The sequence below is a fragment of the Mesoplodon bidens genome, assembly GCF_964165515.1.
Source record: "Mesoplodon bidens genome assembly, chromosome: 1".
In the NCBI taxonomy this organism is placed as follows: Eukaryota; Metazoa; Chordata; class Mammalia; order Artiodactyla; family Ziphiidae; genus Mesoplodon; species Mesoplodon bidens.
The window spans coordinates 146,382,519-146,398,792 of NC_138176.1; the positions used below are offsets into that span (position 1 = coordinate 146,382,519).

The 16,274-nt window shown below is 42.9% G+C and overlaps 1 protein-coding gene across 8 annotated transcripts in view; it reads right to left on the reverse strand.

Annotated features, from left to right (window-relative positions):
* The window catches only part of LIMCH1 (LIM and calponin homology domains 1), a 340,048-nt gene that overhangs the window by 46,865 nt on the left and 276,909 nt on the right, over positions 1-16,274 (reverse strand). For all 8 annotated transcript variants that reach the window (XM_081248348.1, XM_081248345.1, XM_081248346.1 and 5 more), the window contains 4 exons: positions 15,870-15,996; positions 14,004-14,161; positions 13,387-13,795; positions 9,871-10,089 (listed from right to left, as the gene is read on the reverse strand). In XM_081248348.1, the coding sequence (XP_081104474.1) occupies positions 9,871-10,089; positions 13,387-13,795; positions 14,004-14,161; positions 15,870-15,996 (913 nt within the window). The remainder of the gene's footprint in view (positions 1-9,870; positions 10,090-13,386; positions 13,796-14,003; positions 14,162-15,869; positions 15,997-16,274) is intronic.

Sequence of the window (16,274 nt, forward strand, 5' to 3'; positions counted from 1 at the left end):
AAAGTGAAGGGGAAAAAAAAGTAAAATGATTGTTGCCTGGGTCTGAGGGGAGTGGGCCATGGGCAACTATTGTTTAACGGGTACAGAGTTTCAGTTCAGCAAGATGAAAACAGTTCTGGAGATGGATGGTGGCAATGGTTGCACAATATGAATGTACTAAATACTACTAAACTGTGCACTTAAAAATGGTTAAGATAGTAAATTTTATGTTTTACTTTACCACAATAAAAAATGGAAAAAAATTTGGAAAAAAATTATTTGGAAATTTTCAAAGTTAAAAAAAAGACACAAGGAAACTTTAAGCCACTAGCCTTTCAAGCTGCTAAAGAATTTTATAATAGCATCTAGTGGCAAAGATATGCTTTTTATTTTGGAGGATGGGGTAGTTTTGACATCTTCATAACTAGATGAGCACTTTCTAATGACAGATAACTGTGTATCAATTCTGGAAGAACAAAATATTAAATTAACATGCACCTTTAAAACCCTAGGAAGGAAATAAGCATCATATTTATACTACTTAATGGATTTTGTAACTTTTTAATACATCAAGGAGCCTGAATTGAAGCCCTTTAAGAGACTTAATGAGTGGAAATGGTTAAATAAACCAAAGTCTCTTTTATTATAGTGAAGTTACATATATATGTTCTCTGTGTGTGTGTCTGTACACTGTTATATGAACAACTGACACGAGAGTAGCATTTGAAGACCCACCAGCCTAGTATTACAACAGAATAACCTGGGTTTAATAATTTAAAGTGTCCCCCACACACATAGAAGTATTAATACATAGTATTTTTTGTTTTATGATGTTAATATATAAATACTGCCAGAGATACTGATTTTTAATATATAAAATACTGTCTGAAATACTGATTTTTAGGTTTTCTCCTCAAATGGATTAGATTATGGAAAACTATCTGAGGTTGGGAAACGAATTTGCAGTTAAATATTGATGAATGATGCTCTTGAGAACACTGGTGTTTCCAGTGACTGGAAATAAATAACTACAAAAACTGAGCCAAAGCCTTCCCGGCCCAAACATGAACAAAGAAATGGACATATTTTATTAAATCTTAGATGCCATCAAGTTTAAGCTGTATTATTTTAGGTACTACTAAGAAAGAAAGCAAACTACCTGTTAAATAGGACACACTATTTATTATAAGACATATCCTGAAAAAAAGACATGTCCTGATTTAGAGATGCTCAAGTGTGGCAAGTGTGCCCCTTGGAATCAATGAAATAAGATAATTCATGAAGTCCTTTAGACATAATTTTTTTTAATTTATTTATTTTTGGCTGCATTGGGTCTTCGTTGCTGTGCGCAGGCTTTCCCTAGTTGTGGCGAGCAGGGGCTACTCTTTGTTGCGGTGTGTGGGCTTCTCATTGCCGTGTCTTCTCTTGTTGCAGAGCACGGGCTCTAGGCGCACAGGCTTCAGTAGTTGTGGCACGTGGGCTCAGTAGTTGTGGCTCACGGGCTCTAGAGTGCAGGCTCAGTAGTTGTGGCTCGTGGCTCTAGAGTGCAGGCTCAGTAGTTGTGGCACACGGGCTTAGGCTCCGCGGCATGTGGGATCTTCCCGGACCAGGGCTCGAACCCGTGTCCCCTGCATTGGCAGGCAGATTCTTAACCGCTGCGCCACGAGGGAAGCCCTAGACATAATTTATAATGCAGAAGAGACAAAGTTCTCAAGCACTACTTCAATAAGGATGATTTTACTAGCACACCTCATTTCAGTAATATTTTACTTATGCGTGACTAATGCAGAACTTCGATTTTCAAGAATACTCATGTTTCTGGATGCATTTCTATGTGGCTTAACACTCAAATACTGAACTCCCAGATGAACCAATTTATCTTCCCTTAAAATTATGTTTTAATGGTTATACACTGTTGTCACTGTAGCCATGGTCAACATTTACTAGATTTCCCACATGTCAGCACTTGATGTGGATTATCTTCCTTAGTCCTCAGAGCAAGCTTGTAAAGTATGCACCAATATGATTCCCTTTATACAGGTGAGGAAGCTGAGGCCCAGGAGGCTAAGTGACTTACCCAGAGCCACATTGCTAGTAGGCAGGGGAGGTAGGAACCTTGACCTGTGCTGGTAACCTCAATGCTCCAACATCTGGACTTGGAGTCACACCCACTGCCAACTTCTCCCCAGGTATTTAAAGGTTTTGACCCATAAGATGCAATCCAGAACCTGAGTGTCCCAAGTTTATTGCTGAAATGATTCAAACTGCCATTTCCATGCCCTTTCCTTCTCATCCATTCTACCTCATCCTTTCCATTCTACCTCTCATCCATTTATTTATTTATTTATTTATTTTATTTTATTTTTTGTGCGGTACATGGGCCTCTCACTGTTGTGGCCTCTCCCGTTGCGGAGCACAGGCTCTGGACGCGCAGGCTCAGCGGCCATGGCTCACGGGCCCAGCCGCTCCACGGCATGTGGGATCTTCCCGCACCGGGGCACGAACCCGTGTCCCCTGCATCGGCAGGCGGACTCTCAACCACTGCGCCACCAGGGAAGCCCTCATCCATTTATTATGCAAAAGATGAGAACTCTCCGGGATCTCTCGGGACAGGGGGCAAGTTAGCCAAGTCTCCACTTCCCAGGGCAGCTTGAGACCGGACCACCCCCAGCCATCACCCCATCTTGAGGCTTTTGATCCAGTCCAGGTTCTTAGCGGGGCAGGGACCCAGCATGGTATCTGACATAGAGTCAACATGTAACCCACGATAGGGAAGCAAATGTTAGATGCAATATTTACAAAATTTATACTGTCAAGCTTAGTTTAAATGCATACTAGTCATCAAAATCAAGCTATTACTAACAAAATATTCAGGATAAATTAAGAGAAAAAGCAAGTTACAACACAATTTGAATAACATGAGCCCCCAAAATATTTTATATACCCTGAGAAAAAGAGAAGGATGCACATTTTAAAAAATCTTAATTTCTGAGTGGCTGGAGTAATAACTAGTTTATATTTTTTTATGGTTTTCTATATTCTGTTATAGCCAGTTTAATTAACTTGTCTGATACTCCATTCTGAAGTCTTGTTACTTTTGTACTCACATCATTACTTCAAAGGTAGTGAGTTCAAAATTGGCAGTTTTAACCAGTGCTGATGGACTCAGAGATTTGCCTGAAACAAACCTGTCTTGCTGGAAAATGTGCTTTATGGCCCACGCTTTCCTTTGGTTATAGCTGAAAAGAGGAGAAGGCTTCCCTTCTCCAACTGGTAATACTGTCTCAAGAATGAAAATAAAAACAGATCCCTGGACATGAATGAATGAGAGCACAGAAAGGTTACAGGGGCCTAAGCCAGGAGTTGGCATCTCCTTGACTAAGAACACCATCTAAACTGGCCCTGGTGCCAGACCGAGCCCTGAGGCCACCGGTGGGAGGTGGCAGTTTCCTAGCTTGAGAGGGACATGGTCTAGCCACAGAGCTACCTGGCTTTGGGCTGTTCTTTTAACAAGAATCTTACTGGTGAACCAGCCCAGAGAGCGTCTCTGTGGAATGAATTGGAAATATGAAGCAGGAGAGGACAAATGGTCCTGAGACCCAGGGTCTGAGTGGCCCTGTTTCTAGGACAGAGGAGGTATGAAAGCTTGGACTGATCATTTAACCTCTACGGTTTGGAAGGTGTGATGTCCAAGGTCCTTACCTGAGCTGCTATTTGGTGACTCTGACTGATTGTCCGGCTCCAATCCTGAAGAACTTATCTGGACGAAAGCCTGGAAAATCAGTCTATTTATGTCTTGGCAGCAGGACCCAGGTGCCACATATGCCATGCATGTGTTTCCCTTTTTGCTTTTACATCACCAAATATCTATTTTCACTGGTTGAAAGAGGATCTACGTGGAGAATCAGCCTTTCCACTCCTTAAACTTTTTCTTTTTGCCTTAAACTTCTCCAACCAACAATGTGTGGGTCTGACCCAGGTCAGATGGGCTAGGTTTGATTTTTTTATTGTTCCTGATGTATACTATCTTGAAGTCTATAAACACTTTCATACCTAAATATCTTTAATGACTTAATTAGAGTATTAAATCTAATGCTCTTGCAACTACTTCTGGATGGAGTAAAACAGTTTCTAGAGAAATGTCTGTTGACATTTGACATCTAAGAGGAATCTGCAGTTGGTCACAGTTGTAAGGAAAACAGCACCTACTCAAATGCCTTCACCCTGCTCTCACTGAAAAATGAAATGTTTCAAGAAAGATCTGATTGTCTGTTTTCCTGGATCAGAAAACATTAGTAAAGCACTGAATTTTCAAGAGGAAGGCCTAGAGCTTTGTCAAGGTGGAAAGATCTTGTTACTTAGTTTGAGAAACGCAGATGAAGTTGTTTAGATCCCTCAGAGCTGAGTTTGGCCGTTGGTCCATGAGGGAGAATTGCCACAGACCAGGTGGGAGGGTGCTGCCAGCGCAGAGGGCATGCAGGACATCGGTTGGGGTGAGCTGGCAAGAGGGCGCTAACAGGAGGTCAACGGGTGAGAGTCCTGGGGGTTTAGGTGGCAGAGGGAAGCCAGACTTGGGAAAGAGTGAATAATAGGAGAACCAAAAAGAGCTGCTGGAAGAAGCATGTGAGCATCTGCAAGGGCAATTGTCTTCTGGAAAAAGCTGTTCATGTCTGTTTGCTTCCTAGAGAATTACAGCTGGAGCTACTGACGGGCTGAGTTGGAAGACAACATGGAATTTATCACATTTGTTTGAAATTCACATCTGTTCAATATGGTGATTCTGATGACCTTACTTTAACCTAAAAAACTTTGCACCTCTCACCCTTCCAGGCTTCTGAAAAATATACGGTAACTTTCTTTCTCCCATTTGTTGAATGACAATGTTAAAACTAACTTAAGGGCACCTCTATGAGTCACTGTGACATCATGCTAAGTGCTCTATGCATATGAATTCTCATGATAACCATCAGATGCCTATACTATTATTATCCTTATTTTAAATATAAACTGAGGCTCAGGGGGGGTTTTGGTCTTTGACCTAGTGCATGGGGTACTTTAGGTATTTTAGGAAAGGGTCATTTTTGGCAACAACAAGGCAGGAAGAGATTCAAAGACTCACACTGGATCAAGAAAACACTAGACTATCTTGAAGGGAGACATTTCTCTGTAGGTCACTAAACAGGATAAATTAGTCCTTAGATTAAAAGACCTTCCAAATTCTTTTCCAATCCTGGATTCTACAAGTCCAGTATTTGTGCTATGATATGATTTTCTTACAGAAGCCAATATTTTAAAATGCAAAAAAAAGTGAGTGTTAGATTTCCACTGGGAAATATCTCAAGGATAACTGGGAGGGGCCATGGGGGCCCCCATCCCTCTGGTTGGAGTGTATGGCATCTAGTCACCCTCATCACCTCTTAGCCCTGTGATCCCCACTTCAGGTCTTTGCTTCTGCTGGTTGCAACATGTGGAACAGCTTGCTTCCCCGCTCCATTCCAATGCAAAGCCTACAAGTTGATTTTGAAATTCACATAAAACCTTCCCAACTAGACTAACTCCAGCCTACAATGATCTTACCTGTTCCTTGCCATTTTATGTCCCTCTAGGCTTCTAACCCTGTTTTCTAGCTCTTAATTAAATACTATGTTATATACTTTGCTAGTTGCTTTATGAAAATTGTTCTCATAGCAAGTTCATGAGTTTCTTTTTCAATTTCAAAAATGGGCCACAGAGTAGGTCATTTATTCATGCTTATCAGGTAACGGACAACCATCAGCACAACTGCTATCATGATCTCATTACCTTAAAGGTGATTCAGTTGAGGATGATCTGGAGTTTGTTGGTCTCAATAGATATAACCAGAGTATTAAAAATTAATAACAAGCCAAACTTAATTTAGGATCTATTTCTAAAGTAAGAGTCGATGGTCTCAAGAGTTTCTAATGAGAAAGATAAGGTAGAAGGAACCTAAAGACATGACGTCATACGCAAAAGTGGTTGTGCTGATGCAAGAGGCTGACCCTCCCACCTCACATCCCATGGCCCATTGCAGTGTGGTGCCCACTCTCCTCTGCCACTCGGCCTCTCCTTCTGAGCTAATGCTCCTGCCTACTGGTACTGTGCCCTTTGAATAGTTCCAGCTCACCCTGAAGGAACCGTGACATTTTAGTGGTGGGTGAGGCTACTCCTTTGTAAAAAGTATATCTGTTGGGAATGCAGTTTTGGGAAGAAAGACACTATTTAAAAAGAAGAACACTATTCCTTTGACAGCCCCACAGAATGGGCCAAATGAATTAGAAACAGCAAATCAAGTGCAAGCTGGTAAAAAGGCCTGGGAGGCTGTTGAGTGCAGCCTCCTGTTTCAAGCTGGTCACCATATTTTGCCATGACCAATGAATTCTACCATTTCAATGGGAATATACTGGCTGAAACAGTCAAGAAATGCTTTTCTTGGAACATGGAGAAGGAAGTAAAATGAGGAGTGGGTTTAAAAATGTCTCTTAGGGGATTTCCCTGGTGGCGCAGTGGTTAAGAGTCCACTTGCCAATGCAGGGGACACGGGTTCGAGCCCTGGTCCCGGAAGATTCCACATGTCACGGAGCAACTCAGCCCGTGTGCCACAATTTCGCTCACCACAACTAGAGAAAGCCCACGCGCATCGAAGACCCAACACAGCCAAAAATAAATAAATAAATAAATTAATTAATTAATGAAAAGAAAACGGCTCTTAGGATAACATATTCTAAATGGAAAACTTTTGGTGTCATAAGTTGTAAGCGAGTATGAAGAGTGTTTTAGCCAAAATTTCGTGAAGTGCAGCTAACAACTTGGCTCGAAGTCTGATACATACAGGTAGTTATCTACCCAGAAAATAACGTAGTAGCCCCTGACATGGTTAATTCAAGAGCCTAAAGTACTAGACATGAGGTAAATAAATGCTATGACCCCTTCAGAACCACTAGGGTTTATTGAACTAGAAATCACTCCAAACTAGGCAGTTTTTTCCAGAGTAAGAGACTCCCAGGCTCTTCCATGAGATTAGACCTCAGGCTGCCCAGGATCAGGATGGTTTCCAGAAAAAAGTCCACAAGGCCACCTTTTGACTAGGGCTTTCCTTGTTATACCGTATATACCTCTGAAATAACATGATTTCTTTCAGATCATCTAATTTTACCTCTCTTGAAACAAGATACTTTTGGGGCAATGTAACCAATGTGACATATTTCAATCCATCTTCTCTTTGCCATTAGAGAGTATAGCAGTACAACTACTGTTAAGGTGGAAAATGCCTGGCAGTAAGAGACAATAGGCTATTTTCTTTTTACGTTGCTCATTGTAAAAATAAGAAAATTAGTAACTATTGAGAATGAGTTTTTTGTTGTTGTTTTTTTTTTTTGCGGTACGCGGGCCTCTCACTGCCATGGCCTCTCCCGTTGCAGAGCACAGGCTCCGGATGCGCAGGCTCCAGACGCGCAGGCTCAGCGGCCATGGCTCACGGGCCCAGCCACTCCGTGGCATGTGGGATCTTCCCGGACCGGGGCACGAACCCGTGTCCCCTGCATCGGCAGGCAGACTCTCAACCACTGCGCCACCAGGGAAGCCCCAAGAATGAGTATTTTTTAAGGGAGGTTTAGTAAAACCCCAAAACAGACAAATAAAACCCCCTTTTCTTCTGTTTACGATTCCATATAAGATTGATAAAGCTTTTTCCCCAAAGGGTTAGAAGCTTCGAACAAGAGAGATTAAATAGTTGGTGTGGGAAGTTTAGACCTTATACCGTCTGGTCTCTTTACTTATTCCTTTAACTTCTGCTGGTAAAAAATCTATTCCGCCAAGGGCAGGGTTCCTCCCAGATTCAAACAACAAAATGGTCAGAGGGCAGAGGTAACGGTAGAGAATGGACACGTGCCTGATAGCAGAGCCCTTAGGATCTGTTCTTGGAATTAATCTACTGGGCCTGACTAAGCCCTGTGTACCTCTGTTATGGGACCAGTGGCTCCTACACTGTTGCTTCTCCAAAGTACAGGGACAAAGAACTGTGCTCAACAGTATGTGCAAAGGTCCTGTGGCCTGATGGACAGAGTAACCAGATTGAGTCATGGAAAGGTACTTATGAAGGGAACTTAGGAAACACTCATTATTAAGTGTGGCAAAAGAAAAATAAGAACAGAATTACTAACTGTCCCAGAAAAGCAATCCTACCACTGCAATGTCTAATTAATTGGGGGAACTTCACATTTAAATTTAAGAGCATAAGTTCATGTTGACTCTACTAGTAATGTTCCCACACTCCTAGCAGAACTCAGTGTCCCATCTCATGATAACACATAAGAACTCTTCAGAGGTGGTAACATTCATGCAAATGAAAAGTAGAATTAAATTCCAGGTTGAGGGATTCAGCCTGTGCCTTGATCACAAAACTTTTCTCCTAGAGACCAGCAAACATGTTACCATGGTGAGGAAGTTATTTTGGTCTATTCCACTTTGAATCTCTTTCTAGGGCTTGAGCACTGTGAGGAAGAGTTAAATGCTCTCAACTCCTCTGCGAAAACATATTTTATTCTTCAAAAGACAAATCCTGGAGATAAGAAAAATAATATCTAGTCCTCTGGAGGGGTTTAGGTAGCTGGGTCATTTAACTTAGCCCTGGAGCTGGAAGACAAGTTTCCCTCTGGACCAAACTTTTCTAGGTGCTGGGGGAAAATTTTTGACAGTTTCCCCCTTCCTTTATAATACCAACCCAAACACTACAAATTAAAACCACAGAAATCAGCCTCTGGTGAGAACAGATAAGGCTGAACAGAGTCCGATTCTACCCCAAAAGCCGGCCTTTATCTGTGGTACTGACAGTTGGGGTTTGATCAGCAAAACCAGCACGAACCCTGGTGAGAGATCTAAGAAAAAGTGTAATCTTCTTGATGATGTTTTATACTCCAAATAAGCAAATCTAATGTTATTTTGAGTTCTCTCTTCTGCTATTCTTGAATTACCCTACATTTTTCAGCTTGGCCATTCAATAGTACTTCTAATTACACTGGATTTCAGGGGCTAAACCAATACAAAAGTTAATTTGATTTTTAATGAGTTTTTTAAAACTAATAAGAAAGATACGCTTTTATACAAATTGTCAAGGATGGAAAGTCAGGTTCTGGTGGCACCAGTTATTTTCAAATTATTTTAACAAGTCTGATGGGGTCCTGAATAAACAAAAATGAAGGTATTTCAGAGATTTATTTCTTTTTCTATAACACTAGACACCAATCACAGGGGGACAAGAGAAAGGTTTTTACTCATAACACATGACACCTTCTGCTATATTCCTCTGTTAGGGCTGAACTGCGTCCTCCCCCATATTTATGTGTGGAAGTCCTAAACTCAATTACCTCAGAATGTGACTTTATTTGGAAACAGGATTTTTGCAGATGTAATTAAATTAACACGAGGTCATACTGGAGTGGAGTAGGTCCCTAATCCAGTATGACCTGTGTCCTCATATAAAGGGGAGACTTGGACACAGACAACACACAGGGAGAGTGTCATGTGAACATGAAGGCAGAGATCAGGGTGGTGCATCTATCTCTTCTTTGGCAGAGAACGCCAAAGACTGCCAGCAAACCACCAGAAGCCAGGACCAGATTCTCCCTCATAGACACCAGAAGGAACCAACCCTGCCAACACCTTGACTTTGGACTTCCAGCCAGCAGGACCATGAGACAATTAATATCTGTTGTGTAAGCCACTCAGTTTGTCACTTCGTTATGGCAGCCTTAGCAAACTAATACATCTTCCTAGAAAGAAATGATTATTATCCGGACCTACTTATTTTTTTTTAAATAGATTCTTTCACACTGAAATTATCCCAAAGAGGAAAAAAAAAACTTTGCTTCTTACCGTCAGCTCTTGGGGAAGAGAACTTGGCTTCTTTATGTTGATCTCAATGCTACTGTTGTCTTGTTTCAGCTCCATGGGGGACCCATGCACTCTGGCCACACCTTCAAACATCTGGGATTTGGTCAACGAGGGGGCAAGTGCCACCGGGGGACACTCTCTTTCCTTCTCCTCCTCGTCAACGTGAACTGTCTCTCCATTCATGGTGACTTTCCCATCTACCTGTAAAAACCGGAATGAACAAGAACATGCTATTCCCCAGCAAAAGACTGTAACAAAATAACACGTTCAGAATCACCTTAAATCATTAGCATTTAATAATCATGGTCTAACAAAGAATAAGGTCTTTTATATGCTTCAGTCAGTTCTAGAAACTAGGGCTCCTCTAAATGCCATCTTTGAAGGCTTCTTTAAAAGTTGGTCTGCCTTCTCAGGCTGCTTCACGTTAGAATACATTTCATGTTCACCTTACTGTGGGTCTGTTTTTATTTTGCAGTATAGAAAATCAAGGGCATATTTGGGTTCCAGTAATTTTTCATTTACTTTCTGACTGCTAATCCACAACTTTGAGGGGTTTTTTTTCTGATTAGCATATTAAATTAGGTGGAGCTCATCTTAGATCAGGAATATTTCACAGGTTATCCTGTCATGGTCAGGAGCAATGGGTACTTTTTGGAAGCTATCATGGAGGGCAGGGAACCTGGTGCTGTGCTATGTGACAGTAAATTCCTATTTCTAGTTAACCTGACCATCCCATTTTCTTCAAGAAAAAGAGGCCATGCACATTAAAATATTTTTGATTTGCACCCATGTCTAGGGAGGGTAGTGGGAGCGAGAAAGAAGGAGTGACAGTGGTTAGTCTGGCTTATTAAAAGGCATCTAGAAATATCTGTCTTAAGGTCTGACAGTATGTAGCGTGGTCCTGAAAAGAAGCTCTGCAGTGAGACAGCCTCAGAGTGAGTCCTGGCTCTATTGCTTAACAGCCATGTAATCTTCAACCTCGGTTTCCTCACCTTTATTATTTATTTATTATTATTTTTTTTGCGGTACGTGGGCCTCTCATTGTTGTGGCCTCTCCCGTTGCGGAGCACAGGCTTCGGACGCGCAGGCTCAGCGGCCATGGCTCACGGGCCCAGCCGCTCCACGGCATGTGGGATCTTCCCGGACCGGGGCACGAACCAGTGTCCCCTGCGTCGGCAGGCGGACTCTCAACCACTGCGCCACCAGGGAAGCCCTCCTCACCTTTATGATAATAGTATTTCTTAATGATGCTGTTATGGTGATTTTATGGATTAACATATGCACAGAATTTAGAACAGTATCTGACACATTGTATGTATGTAAATATTAGCTATTCTTCTTACTAAACCTTCTAAAATCTTTTAAAAGGAATAATAGAAGGGCAGATGCTAGTTATAGTTTATTTACCCTAAGTCAGTGGCTTGTATATCTATTGTCTGTGATCCATGAAGTTGAAATCACAACTGAACGCACACACATAAAGATAACTGAAACGAAGTTTTGCAAAATCATATTTACCTTTTTTTATATGTGATGTGCTAGGCTGTCTTTTAAACATTGTATTCTATTCTACCTCCTTTTTAAAAAAAAAAAAAGAATGCTGATTCCAAACCACTAAATTGATTTCATAACCTAGCAACAGGTGGCAAGTCTCAGTTTGAAAACACTGCCTTAAACCATTTTACTTGCTCTTCCTTTACTCTTAAATCTGTTGTACTAAGAAACTGAGCCTGTATTCCCTGTCTCCCGTGCCCACCTCCTCCCCACAAGAAAACACACACACACACACATGCACACACACACACCCCTTAGCTTCAGTTCTGGCATTATCTGGCAACAACTGTTCCATTTACATACTACCATACAAGTGGGTCCACCCACTCAATGGTGGGGCTGTGAACAGGGTTGACAGCCATCAAGACCTATGATGAGTTGAGGGCTCATTGGTGAGCCCCAGCTCTGAAAGGATCTCTATCCAGTTCCTCAATCCACCTCGCCTGAGGCCTCCACACTGTCTTGCCACAATGGCAAGGGACTGGGTTTTCTCAGGGCCAAAGTCTTGCCATAAAGTCATCTATCCTAATTCTTCTGTTTAAATGATCACATTGTGCTGTTTATATTAAGGATAGGAAGTGGACATCTGGATTAATTGATCAGCTGCCTTGGATACCAACTTAAATAAATGTATTCCCTATCCCTGTGCTGGGCCACCTCAACATCAAACCTGCCTTCATGAAATCTCAGACAGTGCATCACCGTGGGCCCTAGGTGAAGGACAGCTCCTGAGGTACTTAGGTGGCCTGCCGAGCACATATGATCATGTGTATATCTGTGTGTGCACGAGTCTGCATGATGAGTAGCTCATCTTCTCAGGAAAAATTAGCGTATTTATTCAATGAACAGTTGCTGAGTGCCTAGGCACCTATGCCAGGCACTCAGGATGAAGCTATGAACAACAAGGACACAGCCCCTTCCCTTGAGGGATAAACATCGCAATTCAACCCAGATGAGACAGCCAGGACATTTTTCTTTTGTTTCACCAAAGCCTAAGGCACAGATTTTGAAGATACATTCAGAGTTATCTAAGCAAAAGTCAGAAAGTGTGGTTTGGTTCCCTCTGAAATTCAATAGGAAGATACATGGCATCCCACTGCTCAATTAGTTTAGTTTAGCAAACTTTCTTTACAGTCACATGTCCGTGTCTGCTACTGATGAATTCCACCTGTCTTCTATTATGAACCCATGTGGTGTGCAGGGACAATCAGAACTGATTTTTCTTTATAGTCAACATAGCTTGAGACAAAGGATGAGCACTTCCTCTTGATGTGAGGGAAAATGTTAGAATTTGAGGAAGAAAAAAGACGTTTGACTGTCATAGATTCTTTGGTTCTGGTACATCACTTTACACATTCATTGGCAACCCCTCCAGCCCCCAAAACAACATAGTTTCTTCCCACTTAAAAAATAAAAAAAATCTGTCTCATCTGAGAACCAAGTACATCCCATGTATTCCTTGTATTATTATTTTTTATATTGTAGCATCTTTTTAGATATGATGGCAGTTTCTTCCTAAAAGAGAGGTAGCTGTATATACTTCTATTTAAGCCAAAGGCAATCAAAATTTTGTTTTGAGGAATTTGCAATACCTCCAGATAGCTGGAGATACCTAGGGTGCTGCTAAATTAGGGCTTGTTATGACTACTATAGAGAGACCATGCCATCATATCCAACTATGAAACAGACATTGCTCATGGAGATGACTCAACCACCAATCTCACTGAAGCCCATCAGTATTAAAAACAGGAATTGAGGGGAATCATCTATCCCTTAACTATTTGCAAACCAATTCTCAGAGACACATAAACTTCACAATCATACATGTTAACACATTTTGCTTTTGTTTGATAAAAACAATTGCATCTTCTTGAGGCAAGATGCTTCCTTCCAGTGATTACCTGGGGTTCAGTTTTGGTTCTACCCTTAAGGAACTCATCCTACCTTGAAGGTCTTCAGGACCTCTTGAGAGTTTTTGGGCTGGGAGTAAGGCTTGGGTGTCAGCATAGGCACTGCTTTGGGAGTGACAGTTTTGCTTGGAGACCCACTGCCTGCTGACATGCTGGCATCCAGTACACTGGTACGAGCGATGGTGGTTTCCACGGTGGCAGTGAATTTGGGTGGAGACAGTGACTGTTGCCGCAGGTATTTCATGGGGTTGGGGTCATTCAGGAAGGAGGATAAGTTTGGCTCTGTTGAATGGCTTCTTTCCAGAATTTTTGGCATCTCCAAGCGTTCAAGAACAGCTTCGCTGATGGTGAACCTCTCGATGTACTGTTGAAGGATCCCTTCCGCCTCCTCCTGGGACCGTGCATTCTTGTATGCCTCATGCAACTCCCTCTCTCTCCGCTCCCTAAAGGATGGGCATGGGAGGGGAAGCAAGAACAAGGCAACGGTCACAGGAATTGCAAAGCAGACCTTGTTAGAGCTGAAGGAAAGTATACAAACAGGAAGTGTAATATTGGTGTCAGAGCCGTCATGATAACCAACAATTTTTAGGAAAAGCACATCTAGATAACACTGTACATTCAACAACAAGAACAACCAGAGAAAGAACCCACTTTTCCTGGACAATTTCTCTGTAGGTTTTGATGCTTTTCCTGCGTTCACTTGTCCCATCCTCTCCAGCCAGTAACTTCTCCATTTTTTTCCTTTCTTCCTCTTTCTTGATTAAGTCCTGAGAAGCACTTCTTCTACGGCTCTTCCAACGAGCCAGGTCCTGCAGGGGTGGGGGAGGGAGATAGAACATTTTTCTTCAGACTTGCACATAATTCCATTTCTACTCTTCAGGGATGAGTAAGCACTGACTATCGGCCAGACTAAGACATTTCTGTACATGCAACGTAAGTCTGGTTGGAACAGGACTACCTCAAAGGCAGGAACCCTTCAGAAATATCTACATTATCCATAGCAGGGCAGCACATTTATTTAAACATGGTAATGTAAAATTTGTGATCAAATTCCATGTCAGTTGCCAAATTTTAAAGTATTGCCTCAGAGGGTATTGTAAGAAACTTCATTTATTGCTGTTTATGACCTCTGCATTGTGAATGGACTCGCTGACAACAGAATGGTAGGAGTTAACCACAGACCTACAATTTCCTCAGGGAAGGAAGAAAAGACAGAAAAAAAAATTGGCTTTGGGGTCTTACAGAACCAACAATTCTGTATGTATTAAGTCATCTGATCCTTTCAAGAACCTCACCACAAATCCTATGGGCAGTTAGAGCATAATGTTGAAGACTTAGGATTCTGGAGTCAGACGGGTGGGAGTGCGGCTGTGAGAAACAATCCTAGCTCTATCCCTTCCACGCTTTGGAATCTCAGGCACGTTTCTTAGCCTCTCTGCACCTCAGTTTCCTCATCTCTAAAATAGAAATGATAATAATACCTACTCTTACAAGCCTGTTGTGAGGGTTAAATGAGGTAGTGCACATAAGGTGCCAGGCACAGACGTAATTATTACCACATTTTATCAACTTCAGAAAAGTTAACTTTTTTGACTAAAGGTAGAGTCAAATCTGCAGTAGCCACCTCAGAGGGCTCTGTGAGGATGAAGTAATCCACTCTCCCTCCTCTCATCCCTATCTTTTTTTTTTTTTTTCGGTACGCAGGCCTCTCACTGTTGTGGCCTCTCCCATTGCGGAGCACAGGCTCCGGACGCGCAGGCTCAGCGGCCATGGCTCACGGGCCTAGCCGCTCTGCGGCATGTGGGATCCTCCCACGTGGGACCTCCCTCCCATGGGACCGGGGCATGAACCCGTGTCCCCTGCATCGGCAGGCAGACTCTCAACTACTGCGCCACCAGGGAAGCCCCTCTCATCCCTATCTTTAGGCTTCTCCCCTGCCCTGGTTCTTTGCTCTTAGCACACAGATGATCCCAAGGCCCCCATCAGGCCCTGGAGCCTTCCTTACTGGTTATAATCCTGGCTCTCTTGCTCACTAGCTGTGTTACTTTGGACAAGTTACTTAGCTGTTCTGGGACTCATCTGTAGAACTGAGGACAATAATAGTTGCTAGCTCATTGAATTACTGAGAGGATTAAAGAATGATTACATGCAAGGTACTTAGAATAGTACCTGTTACTGGTACGCTTTCAGTGTTGGCAATTATCATCGTCATCATCATTATTATCATCGATTCCAAATATATAGCCTCAAAAGACAGTCCCTCCTCGATTCTGCATCCCATGACAGTCGCCTCCCTTCTGCTCCCCTCTTTTTTGTGGCCAAACTTCAGCAAGGGTGCTTTCCCTAATGCCCACATGGGCTGTCACCGTTTGAAGCCCTCTAGGGGCCCCCTTCCTCTGCATGGCTGTCCAGCCCAAGTCTGGTTTTCCAGCCCCACCTGATTTTCTGCTCCAAAGGGCCTCTAGCCCAGCGGGCAGAGCAGTCTCCCCACTGCCCACGGCCCTGGACGGCACTCACATCTTGCCATTTGTCATCCTCTTCGCGCAGCTGGTTGTTTATCAGCTGCAGCTGCTCCTGGCGGGCCCTGCTGTGCGGCTGCACTTTGGCCTCCTCCTCACACCGCATGTCAAACATACTCGTGCTCCTGCGTGTGGAGAGAGCAGACGACGGTGGTCAGGGATCAATGCTCCGCAAGTCTCCGCGCATTTGCAGCGTCCCGCCGCGTCGGGGCGCTACCGCGTTTGGAAAAACTGCCCCCTTCCCTCCACAGCTTAAGGCGGTAGCGTGATTTGCAGTCTATTCATCCCTCGGCCTGCAGCAGCGGGCATGCTAGCAGCCTCCCCTCTTCTCCTTTTGCGGCAAAAAGCGAAAATGTGACCATCTTTGTCTTCAGTGATGGCAGAATCAGGCCAATCTAATTTT